This window comes from Prunus dulcis, chromosome 4, assembly GCF_902201215.1.
Source record: "Prunus dulcis chromosome 4, ALMONDv2, whole genome shotgun sequence".
Classification (NCBI taxonomy): domain Eukaryota; kingdom Viridiplantae; phylum Streptophyta; class Magnoliopsida; order Rosales; family Rosaceae; genus Prunus; species Prunus dulcis.
The window spans coordinates 742504-759783 of NC_047653.1; the positions used below are offsets into that span (position 1 = coordinate 742504).

The 17280-nt window shown below is 38.2% G+C and overlaps 3 protein-coding genes and 1 pseudogene across 3 annotated transcripts; all 4 read left to right on the top strand.

Annotated features, from left to right (window-relative positions):
- The first annotated feature begins 632 nt into the window (after positions 1-632).
- On the top strand, positions 633-6520 carry LOC117626783 (homeobox protein knotted-1-like LET6). The gene is made up of 4 exons (XM_034358625.1): positions 633-2037; positions 2472-2736; positions 5734-5978; positions 6136-6520. Exons 1-4 carry the CDS (start codon positions 1600-1602, stop codon positions 6340-6342), a joined length of 1155 nt encoding a protein of 384 aa, XP_034214516.1. The 5' UTR covers positions 633-1599; the 3' UTR covers positions 6343-6520.
- Positions 6521-7423: 903 nt separating this feature from the next.
- On the top strand, positions 7424-10253 carry LOC117625101 (annotated as a pseudogene).
- A 147-nt stretch (positions 10254-10400) lies between these two features.
- Positions 10401-12793, top strand: LOC117625102 (chromatin remodeling protein EBS-like). Its single transcript, XM_034356687.1, has 5 exons — positions 10401-10706; positions 10813-11155; positions 11245-11313; positions 11851-11989; positions 12533-12793. Exons 1-5 carry the CDS (start codon positions 10634-10636, stop codon positions 12557-12559), a joined length of 651 nt encoding a protein of 216 aa, XP_034212578.1. The 5' UTR covers positions 10401-10633; the 3' UTR covers positions 12560-12793.
- Positions 12794-13528: 735 nt separating this feature from the next.
- Positions 13529-17123, top strand: LOC117626242 (subtilisin-like protease SBT2.4). The gene is made up of 8 exons (XM_034357905.1): positions 13529-13787; positions 13889-14033; positions 14127-14623; positions 14726-14795; positions 14973-15255; positions 15354-15694; positions 15787-16054; positions 16163-17123. Exons 1-8 carry the CDS (start codon positions 13627-13629, stop codon positions 16852-16854), a joined length of 2457 nt encoding a protein of 818 aa, XP_034213796.1. The 5' UTR covers positions 13529-13626; the 3' UTR covers positions 16855-17123.
- The last annotated feature ends 157 nt before the right edge of the window (positions 17124-17280 follow it).

Here is a 17280-nt window from a genome sequence, read left to right on the forward strand (position 1 = left end):
TATCTAACGATTAATGCTTCCTCCTACAAGTCAAATTGTGATTTGAATGAATGTAAAAGGAATGATTGGTTTGAATTTGATGTAAGTACCAACACCAAACCTTCCTTTATAAGAACAAGTGTCCAAGTATGGAGAAAAGATAAATAGCAAACATATATTCTTGACGCATTTGAGTGTCCGATAGGGATGAGTACAGGTGACAATTGCACATGATAAAAATGAAATAAGTATGATAAGACTAATATTCTTTATTAAATATTACTGTATTTAATTGATGATTATGAACATTGTGAATGTGATGGATATTGGGCTGGGGCTGCCGTTGGTGTTGGGGCGTAGCCGCGTAGTAGAGAAGAGAAGAGAAGATAAGAGAAGAAGAGGACAAGGAACAGAGTGCGAATATTAAATGAGTGGACAGATTGCAATCAAGCTCCAGTAGTAAACAAGAAAAAGCAGCAAAGGGGGTACTGTAGAGAGAGAGAGAGAGAGAGAGTAGCTAGGTAGTAGCAGTAGTGATTCCAATTTCCATGCCCCAAAAAAACCTATGTCTCTCTCTCTCTCTCTCTCTCTCCATCCATCAAAGTTGAAAGTTGAAAGTTGAAAGAAAGAAAGACATACTATTAGCCATTTATTTAGGGGTGTGTGTGTCCAGCCGGTTTAGCTCTTCCTCGATTTGATCGATCGTTGGCTGTCTCTCTCTCTCATAATTCTTTGCCAGTAATGGCAGTGCAGCACTGCCACTGCAAGAAAAGAGGGTGAGAGTTTTCATCGGGAAGGTAAAGCTTTGCATCACACGACACACAGAGAGAGAAGAGAGAGATGCATATATTCACATGAGCACTATCTAATACCCTATCTATTATCTATCATCAATAAATATATATGAAATGAAACCGGCTGAGTTTCGAGTTTGAGTGAATTACCACCTCCGCCCTTTCTTTTTCCACCCCCGCGTGCGGATTCTGCGTATGAATAAATGACTCACAGTCATTCACTTGTGTTTGTGTACAACAATACCAATACCCCCCCAAATATTGTATATAAGTTAAGAAGATCAGAAGTCTGAACTGAAGCCAGCAGTTGTCAAAAGAACAAAACAAAGAAAGAGAAAGTACTGTTTGTGTGAGTTAATGCATGTGTAGAGAGAGATAAAACCAAGGCATTTTCCAAAGGAAATCTGAGCAGGCTTTTCTGGCAGACCCCAGCAAATGGAGAAAAACAAACGCTACATTAACTGACCCACTCTCCACCACTATCACTCTCACTAACTTAGGATTTCCCTGTTAAAAGCCTGCTCTAAGTTTGTAGCATAAAACCCGGGAGAGCCCCCCCTTCCCCTTCTCCCCTTCTCCTTCCCTTCCCTTGGAGAGATCATATCCATTCATGCACATGTGCATGTACTCACCCCCCCTTCTTTAGCTACCTAGATCGACAGCAACCCAAAAAATAAACATTATTGCGTAGGAGAGAGAAAAAGACTTTGAGACAGAGACTAGTTCTTTGTTTGTGTTTCTTTCTTGGGGTATAGCAAAGCCAAGTGAACAAAATAACTTTAGGAAAGTTGTAAATTGAAAGACAAGATAGCAAGAGAGAGAGAGAATGGAAGGTGGTTCTAATGGCACTTGTAGTATGATGGCTTTTGGAGAAAATAGTAGTAGTAATGGAGGAGGACTATGTCCCATGATGATGGTGCCAGCTCTAATGACTTCCCATCACTCTCATCACCATCATCATCAACATCACCATCCTACTAATCCTACTAATGCAGACCCAAACACCACTACTCCGTTTCAGCTTCCCCAGCTACCTCCATCCAACCACAACCGCAATAGCAGCACCTCCTCTTTCATTTTCAACGACCACCACCCCAACAACAACAACAACAACCACCCTGCAGCAGCTGCCGCCTGTTATTTCATGGACAACAACAACAGCAACCATGATGGCAGCAGCTCTTCCTCTTCTTCTGTCAAGGCCAAGATCATGGCTCACCCTCACTATCACCGTCTCTTGGCCTCCTATATCAACTGTCAAAAGGTGAAGATTAAACCACGTCAATGTCCAAGTATATCTGCTTTTAATTCCCCCACAAACGTAGGAGTTAGGACCACAACTCTGCCTCCTTTTCTTCTTTTGTTTCTGGTGAAAGGAAAAAAAAAAACACAAATTTAGATACCCTATGCCTGAAAGTGATAGATAATTGATCTTTGCAAGTTTCTTTTCTTTGGAAGTTTTGGATTTTGGATCTGAGAACCTCAATTAATAGTTGATGAAGTTGGACATCAAGTACTTGTTACTGTCACGCTTTACTGAGTAATTATGTTTCGAGGAAGTAAAGTGATGAGGGAGTCAAACCTCTTTCAAACAAGCTGATCGATTGATAGCTGGTGTTGTTGCTTTTTCATCATTATATAATTTCTCATATACAGGAAAAAAGGTCGACATATTAATTTGAAAAGAATTGAGTGCAGGTTGGGGCACCGCCTGAAGTGGTGGCAAGACTGGAAGAAGCGTGCGCGTCAGCAGCGTCAATAGGTCAAATGATGAGTAGCAGCAGCGGATCAGGGTGTCTCGGTGAAGATCCAGCTCTGGATCAGTTCATGGAGGCCTACTGCGAGATGCTCACCAAGTATGAGCAAGAGCTTTCCAAACCCTTCAAGGAAGCCATGATCTTCCTGCAGAGGATTGAGTCCCAATTCAAAGCCCTCACTCTTTCTTCTTCTTCCGATTCTGCAGGTCATCATCACTTCTCTCTCTCTCTCTCTCTCTCTCTCTCTCTCTCTCTCTCTACCTCTTATCTTCTTCTTATCACTGTTTATCTTTCCAACAATTTTTTAGTAAGTCTAGCAAGATTTAAACTGTTTCTTTGTTTTTTTTTTTAATCATCCGAATTTTTTTAATAAGGAAAATAATATAATAGCCAGCCATGCATGAATGTTGGTTCTAAGATCCTGTAGGTTTATTTTATTATAAAAACGATGGATATAGCAACCTAGCGAAGAGCATGTCTCCCAACGTGGTTGCTCAGTTCGTCTACATTCTGCTTTTCAAGTCTCTTCTTTAAGTTTATTGCTTAAATAATTAGCTACTTCTATAACTTATTTAATTATATTTTCCAGTTTTTTTGGCGTGTATTCAACTGTTGTTACTACTAGCTAGGTTTCCACGCGCAAGTCATGTTATTTTTAGCTATATATACAAATCGTTGGAGTTGCGTAGATTTTTGGCTTTGGTTCTCTTCTCGGTGTTTGTGAATTGAATGAGATTGATTTGTTTCTTTCGAGTTTTTTTTACTTCTTTTTTACCTGGTTGATATTAACACCGATGCACCTTATATAAATATAAGACAAAAGGTTTAGCTTGTGTTGTCTCCCCCTTTCATGTAATATATAATAGCAATGCTGAAGCAACTGCTGTCCTAGAGACTAGGGTTTGTTTGAACCCAGAATGTGGACAGAGAAAATTAATATTCAGTTTAAATAATGGATCTTTGAATATCTGTGTGCTCTTTCGAGTGAAGTGAGGTTTGGAAGAAGCCTATGTACTCTAATTAGGGTATTGTAAATATTTAGTTAGGGTTTAATCACTCCGTGAAAGCTGAAAAGATCTGTGTAATTGTTAGATTCAAATTGCATTGCTTAGATACTCTAAAACAACTGTTGTTTTCCCCGGATCTGAAACTGATTATCTTGGTTATGTTCACGTGACACTAATTTTTATATTTTTTTTCTTGTCATTGCCAAAGTCGGAGTGTATTTGCAGTGTGTATGCTGTTGTTTCTTAATGCTTACTGGTAAGTGCTTATAGAAAAGATTTGTTAAAAGAAATTTACTTTGGAAATGAGTTTGTGTGCTACTGTTCAACCTTATTTTATGGTTGGTATATAAGAATAAAGCTCATTGCAATTGTGATCATTCCGAATTCCAAGATTTGTGAAAGCCTCATTGTCCATCTTTCTAAATATTTGCATTAGTACAACATGTCCATTTAAGTTTTAGTTAGTATTTACAATCACAGTTGGTGTTTTGTAATGACACGGGTCTTCATCGCAAAGAATACTACACTAGAATTGGATGCTCTAAATGTTATGATAGGCAGGCTTAAACAACTTGGTTCCTAGATTATATAGGTGTTGGACTTGAGGTGTCAGTTTTTCTGCACTCAATTCTGTTTACGCTTGCATGCATATGATTAGATAGACACAATTCCTTCTATTTTCTTTTGGTTGTGCAATGGAATGGATAAAGGTTCCATAATTAGATTACAATAAAGAAAGCATGTGATGAAGGTTTTACAGATTGTTAAGCGCATACTTTGATTACAGAAGAAAATGGGGCTTTATATAATCCTTGATGAATTATCTCATATTTGCAGTTTGGGAGTCGTTTGAAATACTTGATTAGTAACTTACGAAGAAGAGATTAAAGGAATCAATTATTAGCGCATATGGTTGGTTTCTGAGTGAGAAACCTAGCTCTGAATGCATGAATGAGTATTTAATCACACAAAATAATTATGTAAGTGGAGTCGCAATTCATCGAACAAATCCTGAGCTAATCTAAAAGCCGTGTCCTTGAATGGTGTGCTAGCTGTTAAATCTTTGTATATATTAATTTTGTTCTTATTTTTTGATGTAGCCTAGAATTCCTTGTAACCTTGGGAGGAAGTATATGTGTCTGCAGTTGGCCTATGTATTCGTACATATACTGGATTTCTGTGTTGGTGTGGCCCACATTGGAATTGATAAGTGACGATTGCATTTTGGGGTAAATTGCATTTCAAAGTGTAGGATTAAGTAGCTTAGATCCATGCCCTATATGTTTTGGATAAAGTAGGTCTGCTTCTGCATGGAGTTGTGATTGTATTCTTTGTTGGATGTAGAAAAAGAATGTCTATGGGTCTAAAAAGTTCCACCTATAACAAAAAGAATATCACACACTATTTACAGGATACACTTTTTGGCTGTACAAGAACTCAAAAGTACTTTCATTCTGGGGCTGAATATATTCCTCATGATTAGGGATATAATTCTACTCAATCCTTAGCAAAAAGAAAAAGGGGAAAAAGGAAATAAAGTTGGATTAAATCTTGTGTCTTAGAATATAGCAAAGGCTGAATTTACAGCAGCAATGTATGTTTTCGATAATATGTTGTGAAGGATGTGTCTGCAAGTTGTTATAGAATTTATGCATAAAACTTTCATATCGTAGAGCAATAGACCTTAATGAGTTTTATTTGAACCCAGCTGGAACTTTTGACCTTTAAATCATTAGGTGCTTTTTCTTCCTCGTAAGTGTAAGAGGTCAGTGGCTCCTTACAAAGATCGAATCAGTTTGAATTGATAAAGAGAGACTACAATATGGAACAGGCCCTAAAGAATGTCACTAGAGCAGCTAATATACACAGTACAAAAGTTTGACCATGTTTTGCCACAAAACTGCCTAGCTGTTAAAAATGCGATTTCTAGAAACAATATTGGTGAAGTGTTTTTGTACAAATCAGATATTCTGTGTTATGGCATGCCTGTGATTCTTGTAAGAGAATAATGTAACCATTGCTCCATGCGATAAACCAAATTAATGTGTGTTGTGCGCTTATATCTGCACTGTCAGTCTATAACGTTAGGGATTCTTGGGGAACCCTTGTTTTTTATTCAATTTTACCATGGTTAAAGATTTTGATTCAATTCCTTGTTGATGGACTGGTATATATGTTCATGATGTGTGTCATCAGTTTGTGGCGATGGACTCGATAGGAACGGATCATCTGAGGAAGAGGTTGATGTTAATAATAACTTCATAGATCCACAAGCAGAAGATAGGGAGCTAAAAGGTCAGCTGTTGCGCAAGTACAGTGGATATCTGGGCAGTTTGAAGCAGGAGTTCATGAAGAAGAGGAAGAAAGGGAAGCTGCCTAAAGAAGCCAGGCAACAGTTGCTGGATTGGTGGAGCAGACACTACAAATGGCCTTATCCATCGGTACAGTATTATTATCAATTTAGCTAAACGTTAATTGCTCGATTTGTTCATCAATAATTTCCTAGGCTCTACTTAGTTTTTGCTCTCACTCATCTCACTATGTCTATATGTATATATGTACCTACGTACCTACGCACGCGTGTTGATGCATTTACAGGAGTCGCAGAAGCTGGCTCTTGCGGAATCGACAGGGCTGGACCAGAAGCAAATAAACAATTGGTTCATCAACCAAAGGAAGAGGCATTGGAAGCCTTCAGAGGATATGCAGTTTGTGGTGATGGATGCTACACACCCTGGCCACTATTACATGGACACTGTCTTGGGCAACCCATTTCCCATGGATATTTCTCCCACACTGCTCTGACTCGACGACAACATGCCAACTAATTAATTAGTATGATGCTAAGATTATTCCAATATCTTTATTAATTGTAGTCATTCTGAACAATTTATATATATGACATTTGACAATGGATTGTGATTGTCACACAATCATCTATGTGTACTAATATATATATTTATGTAGGGGTTATTTATTATTACGATATTTAGCACTTAAATTACTTGTTTGATTTTGCATCTGAAAGTTCAACTTTTCTCCTCTTAGAATTGAAGTTTTGCTATAATTTTAGGTATGGGTTTATTTATTTATTTTGGGGTTGGAAGAGATGGCTTACTTATAAATAAAGTAACACCATAGGAGTGTACAATAGATAGCATTGATGGTATGGACTGCTAATGAGAGAAAAAACTCGCAAACTAAAGTTTACCATAACATATCTTATCATTTAGATAAGAGGAGGATCTTCAATAAGTATTTTATGTTAAAAATTGATTATATACTTCTAATTTTAGTTGTTGGATTGTAATCATTAAATGTGTTGGTAGTTTTCATCGATCAAGATTAAAAATATGTAACCAATCTTTTAACTTAAATATATATTAGATAATGTCCCGATAATTAGATATGTTAGTAGGTTAAATGTTTTCTAATATATGTTATACTAAGAGAAGAAATCACTAACTCCTTAACTTTATATATTTTAAGTTATAGGGTATGAAAAATTAGATATGTTAGTAGGTTAAATGTTTTCTAATATATGTTATACTAAGAGAAGAAATCACTAACTCCTTGACTTTATATATTTTAAGTTATAGGGTATGAAAAATCAAAATTGAGGCCCTCACAACAATCTTGAAAACAAAAAATTAATTTCTATTTATTTTTTTTGCGGACGATTACATTTTAATTTCATTTTTCTTCGTGAGAAAAATTATTATACAGCAGCCCAATGTAGCATACTTGGGCTTCATATTGGGCCTGCTGCATAACAAGCCCAAAATCTAATAATTATTACATTGGGCTACTGTAGTATTCTACTTGGGCTTTTGCCGTTTTCATATTCCGCACCCGACCTGGCTCCTCTGCCTAGCTCACACTCTCTCTGCCCTCCTCCTAACTAAAAAAAACGTTCTCTCTCTGGCTGGAGGAAAAGGATTGGAGGTTGTAAATCTTCGAACGCATTTCGACGGCCATCGATTACTTCCATACGGATACGGTACTTGCTTCTTGTTCTTATTAGCTCTTACACCGTCTGGGCACTTATTATCTTCGTATTGCGTTGTCAATATTGTACTTGGATGAATATTTGTTTGAGAAAAAAAAATAAAAAAAATAAAGGTTACCATTCGTTAATCATTCCTCGGCTGCTAAAAACTGTGTTTGGCTTTATATTCTTGTTATTTGTTTTTATATTTTTCTGATGTGCATTTATGTTTGAGATAAAAATAAAAATAAAAGATCTTTTCGAACAGGAAATGAGTGCTGTTGGGGATGTAGGCAATAGTTCTAGTGGTAATGAGAGCATGATAATGAAAACATTGATTTGGGTCTAAAGGTGTGTCCTTTTGTAATGGGAACGTTGAGAAAGCTGATTTGTGGATGTACATAACCAGTTGAATATAATTCGGCCAAGTCTTGGTAGTGCTTTTGAGTATGGCTTTGTCGGTATCCAGAAGGCTTTTACGTTCGTTTGGTTCCGTCTTAGCATCGGGCCACTGTGACTCTCCAAGTAGTTTATATCCATCACTTCATGCTTCTCACGGTGAGGACGTGTAGCTGTTTGTTATTGACTTACATGATTGGAACATTTTGTGGCATTGCAAATATTATTTCTTTTCTACCTTTATTTTGGTCCTCGAACAGATTTATGTGGCCATGTTCTAGGGGATATCTTATTTTGTGAAGAATTGTCGCCTTTTTCTAAGGTATTCTTGCATCATATCTGTTTTCATTCCACCGTACCTGAAATTTTTTTTTTTTTTTTTTTTACATTAAAAAAAAGAAATGAATATCATATGAATCAGTGCAGCATGTTCATATACTCAACATAGTGATTTCTTTGGATTCTTAGCTTTCTGTATACCTTGGAACTCAGTAATGAACTCATATTTTATATTGTATCTCAATATAGGCTCGATCATCTTTTCTAGCAAATCGAAGACTTTTAACTTCTATCTCAACTCCTGAATCAAGTGGAGGTGCATTTCCCTCTAATTTATTGTCTGCAAAGCCTGTGGTTGCATCAGAGGGTACTATAGGTACGGGGAAAGGTCACAAAACATTGCTTGTGTTCAGGTTGGAGAATTGTGGGGGAGCATTTTGCCGAAAAAGCTTCTGGATCACATACAAAGTATATGTGTTCTTGCATAAGAGGAAGTCAATTGACCAATAACTTTTCTATATTTTATTTTCACATGTCATATGTTTTGAAATTCTTGTCGTCCATGCTTAAAATACTTTTGAAGGTCTAGCAAAAATTATGTAATAACCACTGAAATAATGTTCGTGAGACTCTACACACAAGTGAATGTGAGAAAGAAGAGAAAAAAACTTATGCTTGTTGAGTGGTCTACAGGGAACACATTCAACAAAAACTATTAGTGAGGTTAGTGGGACTGGGAGAAAGCCATGGAATCAGAAGGGTACTGTTCGAGCGAGGCAGGGATCATTGCGTAGTCCCCAGGTACTGATTTTATCATGCTTCGAAATTAGCATGTTTCTTGATTTTCATTTTAACTCTGCCTTTAAGATGCTTTTGCATAATGAATTTAATGGGTGTTAACAGTTCAGAGGAGGTTCCACAATGCATGGTCCTAAAGATTGCTCTGACAGCTCGAGCAGCAAAGGGAAAGGCAACTCTCTCTCTCTCTCGCTCTCTGAATGGATTTCTTGCTTTGTGTGCTAATGGGGCTGAATTATTTTAATTAAATATTTAAACTTTTATGTTTTAAATGGAACTTAACTAGAGAAACTGTATGAAACTGCAGCTTCTGGTTTTTGATGATTTTGAGGTCCCAACACATAAAACCAAGAATATTGTGAACTACGTCCAGCAAATGGAGAACTCCAAGAAACTTCTGCTGGTAGATGGTATCTAACCTGAAAAGCTCAAGTTGGCTACACAAAATTTACATTATGTGAATGTGCTGCCCGCAGTGGTGAGTTGCTCTTTCTGACCCTTAAGAGGTGTCGTATTATAGCTATGCAGCCTGAGATGAGATGCCATTCCACAGACACATTATTCTGAAGATCAGCAGGCGTGTTTATACATTAGCAATTGGTTAAGAGTATAAATTTTTGACAAAATTTTTTCCATTGTTGAAAATGTTTGATTCACAAGAACTAAAACCTCTGTGTCTCTCTCCCTAAATACTCAAGTGTATTTCACACGTTTTGCAGGGTTTGAACGTCTACAGCATCCTGCAGCATGATACACTGGTGATGTCCCGTGCTGCGGTATATGAAATTGTTGAGCGGATGCACACTCCAATTAAACGTTGAACTAGTTTCTTCTTGTCTCCATGCATGATGCACCACTCCATTACTTTTAACTCAGGATAGGAACCAGCTAAAAGAAGACCAAAACTTTTAGCCAAAAACTAATGTGTATGTTGTAAACCTTTATTGTTACGAAGCTAAATTATTTCATGGGGTCGTAATTATTTTAGTGTCCCACTTAAATGGTTGTTATTAAAAATTTTACTTGAAATCGAAATATCTAAAGGAGAGAGAAAAATAGGTTCTTACTACAGAGGTGGTGGATTCTGTCTTCCCCCATGGCAACAGGATCGAATTCCAGTGGAGGTTTTTTTTTTCTCCAATGTAACCAAAAAAATAAAGGGAGAGAGAAATAAAAGAAAGGATGATGGGAAAGTAGTAAACAACGACTCAGTCCCGTTAAGAAATGTGTGTTATGGATCCGATCCGACCCGACTCACACACTTTAATTTTTTATGCTAATTTGTGTTTGAGTCGTTTTTTAATTTTGACACGTGGAAATTGTAAGCATACAAAGAGACAGAGATGAAGCAGCAAAACATCATAAAAAACAGGCATTAACTCCAAAATTTAAGACGCGTATTATGAGCCTGAGATATCTACCATAAAGGCCAAGCGTCACACTCGCCTGTGCTCTGTCTTCTTCTCTTCTTTTTTGTCTCCGCGAGAACCAGCGCCTAGGGTTTATGTTCTGAGTTTTCCCCTCCCGCATGTCCAAATTTTAGGGCTTTGAAAGGAAACCTATTTACGCCATTAAAATTGCTTCAAAGTTGCTACATTTTCTAGCACCAAGGCTTCCTTGAAAAGACCCTCCATGGCCAAAACTAGACCGGGGAAAAGGGACGCGGATTCGTACACGATCAGAGGCACCAACAAGGTCGTCAGAGGTAAAGAAAACAATGCTTTTTATTTGTTTCCAAAAAATGTTGAAGAAAAAATTTGATTTTTGTTTTTTGGGAAGCTAAATGGGTTGAAGAAATGGTGGTTTTGCAGCTGGGGATTGCGTGCTGATGCGCCCATCGGACACCGGTAAGCCTCCGTACGTGGCACGCATCGAAAAGATCGAAGCTGACAACCGGGGCAACACGAAAGTGAGAGTCAGGTGGTACTATAGGCCAGAGGAGTCCATAGGAGGGCGCAGACAGTTCCATGGAGCCAAAGAGCTCTTCTTGTCTGACCACTATGATGTTCAGAGCGCTCACACCATTGAAGGCAAGTGTACGGTCCACTCTTTCAAGAGCTACACAAAGCTTGAGAATGTGGGAGCTGAAGATTATTACTGTAGATTTGAGTACAAGGCTGCTACTGGAGCGTTCACACCAGACAGAGTTGCTGTGTGAGTGTCTTTTCCTGTTGCTTTGGTTTGAGTGGAAATGTGGTGTTTATGGATTGGATTTGATGGGTTTGTTTTTGTCGGTTTTGAAGGTATTGCAAGTGTGAGATGCCATATAACCCGGATGACCTCATGGTGCAGTGCGAGGGGTGCAAAGACTGGTGATTTTTTCAAGTTCTTTTATTTCTTAGTATATTGCGCGTTTTTTAGATTTGAGTTGTTGGATGTGTTGTGTTGTCTTACTTGAATATTGTCCCCAAAGAAACATCAAATAAAGTATCTTTAATGGCTCTAACAATTGCAGTCTTGATCACTTGTTTAGTATGTATGCAGACAACATATAAGTTTTGGAAGAAGCAATTTAAACATGGAAAGGTGGAAAAGAAAAGGAATGATCTTTTGACAATAATTTCCTGTGTCTCCTGGTGGCTTTAAATTATATTTCTACTTTAACCAACTTAAAAATTGCGCTGTATGAAGGTTAATTTTCATGTCTGTTGCTTAGAAGTTTATTGCTCATATTCATGCTTGAGAGTGGTTCCTGAAGTCCCGGATGGGCTTAATACTATGAATATTTAATTATTGAATCTTGTTTGGAAGAAATTTCGGTCATTGTTGCAACATTATTGAATCTCCTCTAGTACATCTTAAATACCCTCATAGATGCTTTTTTTTTCTTTTTCACTATGGACTTACAGGTACCATCCTGCTTGCGTGGGCATGACTATTGTAGAAGCAAAAAAATTGGATAGCTTTCTTTGTTCAGAATGTTCATCTGAGGAGGATGTGAAAAAGCCCCAGAACGCATTTTCAGCATCACCACAAGCTGGTGCAAAGGTTTGGCTACTCATAATGGAGTTTTAGTTAATTGTTCTAAAATATATTTATTGACAAACAACGCATCCCAAGTATCTGTGTGATGGTCTAGTCCTTGATGAATCACTTTCCAGTTCTTTTTTTGTCATGTCTGATTACTTTTTCTTTCTGAGATGCAATTTTGTGTGTGATAGGTTCACCACAAATTTAATCTGGCAGTCACAAGAGTGCATGATTAAACTAGCAGTGTTACATGTTTATTGTAAATTTATGATCAATGCTGCATTGCTTTTGTCATGGACATGTATTGTCCATTCTCCTTGTTTATTCCGTGATGTTATTTTTGGGCTATGAGATTTGTTTTCACCCATAACAAGCTAATGCAGTGTTTAAGGTTTTTTCTTTTCAATTCAAAAACTTTTTAAGGTTAAAAATAGAGTGGTTTTGCTTTTCATCCTATACTCCATGTATCAACTTATGTTATAATTATTACAGTAACTGTTTCTCTTACTTTTACTACGATTCCTACAAAATGAATAATTAGAATTCATAACCTTTTTGCAGGGAGAGCTGAAGCGGCGGAAGAAATGACTTCCTTTGCAAGCATAGGTTTGCTAGAGGCGAGACTTTTGATTGCTGTCATGTGGACTGTATAGTAGGATATGAGGACCTTAATTTGACTTTAGGCTATATGCACCAGCTCCGCATTTAGGAAATTGGTCCTGTATATTTAACAAAACATAATTCAATTCGAACCTTGTTCTCTTATCTTGACAGAATATCATTTTGTCTATTGCTATGCCAAATTGCCGGATCTTACTTTTAGTATTAACATCTGAATCCATTTTGCTCGTTCTCTTTAATATTGCGGTTGTGTAAACCTTTCTAGATTAGTCGACTCATGAGGCAGCTATGTGACAATCACAGCTGTGCTGCTGCACTTCTCCATTTTCCTGGTACCAAAATAGGAAGGCTCTTCAGGCCCAAAAAAAAAAAATCTATGTACGATGAATGATGGTGGCCGTGATTTTGTATTAAGAAAGAAGTTATAGATGTAAAAGGAAGTAACCTACTGTATGTTTTAAGCTGTAAGAAACATTGGATGCTTCACTGCAGGTGAAAACATTTCCGCAGATAAAAGTTCACATGAAAATGCTACTACAGCGTTACATCTGGTCTGGTAGCTGTTTTTTTAAACTCGGTATATTTTGAATTATAACTGAAATCAACAATCACAACCCAACTTTTTTTTTTTTTAATTATATATAATCGTTTTCGCTCTTTTTCCCACCCTAAAAGGAAAAAAGATATGAACTCATCAAGGTTGTTTGGTGTGAGATGGCAGCATGAACAGCGTGCACATATACATTGAAAACATGAGCATAATTCAATAAATGATAACGGCTTAGTGCAAAGCGGGCTGGTTTTACTCTTAAAAAGCTCCTATTCATATTGATGGCACGGTTAATCATTGATTGTCTGCATGGCTCATATGGCAACTTGTTCATTTTTAAATCTGTCAAGTGTGACAGTTATGTTTGTCCATAATTGATCACTGGACTCTTATATATTGGTACTTATTAGCACCACAATTAATTGTTAAAACCAAAAGCAATTGAAATCATAATCCCCGATATTTCTCTGTTTGTAATGTAACCATGACAGTGAGGGCCAATGTAATGCCTCCATTATGTTTCACGCTGCTTCTTGTTTCTGCTGTATTTACTTGTTTTGTAGAAGAGCGAGCAATATATATAGTTTTGATTGAAGGAGACCCGGTTGCATTGTGTGGAGATGGAAGACGCCTTGACGTAAACAGGTGAGATTAACAAACAACTTGTTTAATTTTGTTTTCCTATGGTAATTACTTAGTGATTATGATCTTTATCTTATGGTTTCATGCATGGATAATATGGCTAGTGAAGTTTTTAAGGCTCATGCAAAGCGCTTGGTGGATTCTCATGACCAACTTCTACAGAGTGCTCTGGAGACTGGAAGCTACAGCAAGCTTTACAGCTTTAAACACATTTTAAATGGCTTTGCTGTCCATACCACCCCTTCCCAGGTCCTCTCCCACTTCAAGTATTATCTAATTTTAAATTCTTTCCATATAATTACTTCGAGCCAATAATAAACTTGATTATGATTAATATTACAGGCAGAAAAGCTCAAAGAAGCTCCAAGAGTGAAGTTGGTTGAGAGAGACAGAGGAGCTAAGTTGATGACAACATACACCCCTCAATTCCTAGGATTACCCCAAGGAGTATGGACACAAGAAGGAGGAGATTATCACAATGCGGGTGAAGGAATTGTGATTGGTTTTGTGGATACAGGCATTAACCCCACACACCCGAGTTTTGCTTATGATCCTCTAAACCCTTTCACCTCCAATATTTCTCATTTTTCGGGTGCTTGCAAAACGGGTCCTCGATTTCCAGCCAGTTCATGCAATGGAAAAATAGTTTCAGCAAAGTTCTTCTCTGCTGGGGCTCAAGCTGTTGCCACACTTAACTCAACAGTGGATTTTCTTTCACCCTTTGATGCAGTTGGTCATGGCAGTCATGTGGCATCAATTGCCGCTGGAAATGCTGGAGTTCCGGTGGTTGTGAATGGCTTCTACTATGGACGAGCCAGTGGGATGGCACCACGTGCACGGTATGTGTTGTCTATTGCTTGTTGCAGCAACCTCAAGATTATTTCAGACTTCAATTAAAACATTTCTGGCTTCTTTTGAGTTTTGATTTTAGTTTGTAACAGAATTGCTGTATATAAAGCCGTGTATCCTACAGTTGGAACTTTAACGGATGTGGTTTCAGCAATTGATCAAGTAAGTACTCATATTCTAGTTTTCATCTTTCAGTGCCTGATAGATTATCCCAATCAACTAGACATCTAAGCAATGTAGAAACTTACTAGTTAGTTCCATAACAAGTAGCAGTTTCTTTCTGGTGTGTGTGTGTGTGCGCGTGCTCGCCTGTATATCTTTTCCTTTGTGCAACAACAGGCAGTTCTAGATGGAGTGGACATCCTAACACTCTCTGTAGGACCAGATGAACCTCCAGAAGACACGGCGACCTTCTTAAGTACGTTTGATATTGCCATGTTATTTGCTCGACGAGCTGGGATTTTTGTGGTGCAAGCAGCAGGAAATCACGGGCCAGTTCCTTCAAGCGTAGTGTCTTATAGCCCTTGGGCTGTGAGTGTGGCTTCATCCAGCACAGATAGAACTTATCCTGGTTCTGTTCTTCTTGGAAATGGCACAAAGATTGAAGGTGTGGGATTATCAGGTACTAATATCTTAATTTCAAGAACATCTTAACTAGACCTATATGGTTCAAATTCATCCATAACTGTTTCTTGAATTGGTTATCTATTTCTCTTTCAGGACCAACTTTTGGATATGGTTTACTTCTGCATAAGTTGGTTTTGGCTAAGGATGTACTTAAGGCAAGTGGGCCATTCCCAAGAACTCCACCATATGTTGAAGAGTGTCAATATCCAGAAGCATTGGACCCCAATGTGGTGCAAGGTAGTGTTGTGATCTGCACCTTCTCAGAGGGCTTCTATAACGGGACATCCACCATCACCGCCATCATCAACACCACAAAAGTTCTAGGATTTATGGGTTTTGTTCTGGTTGCAAATCCAAACTATGGTGATTTCATTGCAGAACCTATTCCTTTTGATGTTTCTGGTATTATGGTCCCAAACGTAACCAATGTCCAGGTATCTATTATTAACAATATTGTCATATGTCCCATGAACCTTAGCCTAATCAGAACTAACAGAATCTTACAAGAATTGATAATAAATTATAGGTTATTCTACAATACTATGAACAAGAAACTTGCAAGGAGGAGAAAGGATTTGCTACTAGGTTTGCAGCAAAAGCAGCTATTGGAGAAGGAAGAGTTGCTTCTTTCATGGGCCAAGCACCCGTTGTAAGCAGATTATCTTCGAGGGGACCAGATTTCATAAACAGCTCCAGAACTCCCTGTGATGTACTAAAGCCTGATATCCTTGCCCCAGGACATCAAATTTGGGCAGCCTGGAGCCCCATCAGCGCCTTAGAGCCCACACTAGCAGGTAAGTAGAAGTTGCAACTTAATTTTTTCTTCTTTTTTGGTGCTATTCTTGCAATACCTTAATATAAAAGCAAGAGTTAACAAAATTTGGGGGGTTTTGATTGTTTAGGATACAATTTTGCACTACTATCTGGTACAAGCATGGCAACACCTCATGTGGCCGGCATAGCAGCACTTATCAAGCAGTACAATCCTTCATGGACTCCATCCATGATTGCATCTGCAATTTCCACCACTGCCACAAAGTATGACAGTGACGGAGAATTTATAATGGCTGAAGGATCCGATATAGGCAGTTCATATCCCTCCACCCCTTTCGATTTCGGAGCTGGCTTTATCAGTTCTAGTCGTGCCATGGACCCCGGTCTGGTGTTGTCTTCTGGATATGAAGATTATATCAGTTTCTTGTGTTCATTACCTGAGATCAATCCAGCTACAATTAGAAATGCCACTGGAGAATTGTGCAACAACACACTTGACCATCCAGCCAATCTGAACCTTCCTTCAGTAACATTATCAGCATTGAAGGTGTCTCGCATCGTTCGACGGACTTTCACAAACGTAGGGAGCAAGCCAGAGACTTACCTTTGCTCTGCTTTGTCACCTAATGGGACAATAGTAGACCTGTGTCCAACTTGGTTTAGAATTGCTCCACAAGGCAGCCAAGAGCTGCATATACAAGTTAAAGTGACACAAGCAATGGATGGCTTTACATTTGGCGAAATTGTTCTTACAGGAAGTTTAAATCATATTGTGAGGATACCCTTATCAGTTTTCCCCGTTTCGACATCAAACACATGAGAAGTGTTAGCTTTCATTTGCACTATCTATTGCTATACTTGTTAGAAGCCATGCTCAAGGAAATCCAATGCACGCAAATGTTGGCTTTCTCTCACATGCATTTCCTTGTGCAACGATTGGAATACAAAATTTAGGCCAATCAATACAACAGAAATTGATGCCAATAATTGATGCCAATATGATGTTGCTTATATTAGAGGAGCTTAAAAGTCCCCATAATTTGTTTTAATGCAATCCGGAATTTCATGAAAATAAAATATCAAACTGGGTACCTCCTACTTGCCTGCTTTCATACGCGCTCAAATAACCTTCTCACACGGCAGACCACCACCACCACCCCCACCACCAGCCCCCCCCCCCCCCCCCCCCCCCCCCACAAAAGCAAACACCTTTTCACACTACTAAATTGGATAAGCAAAGTCCAAA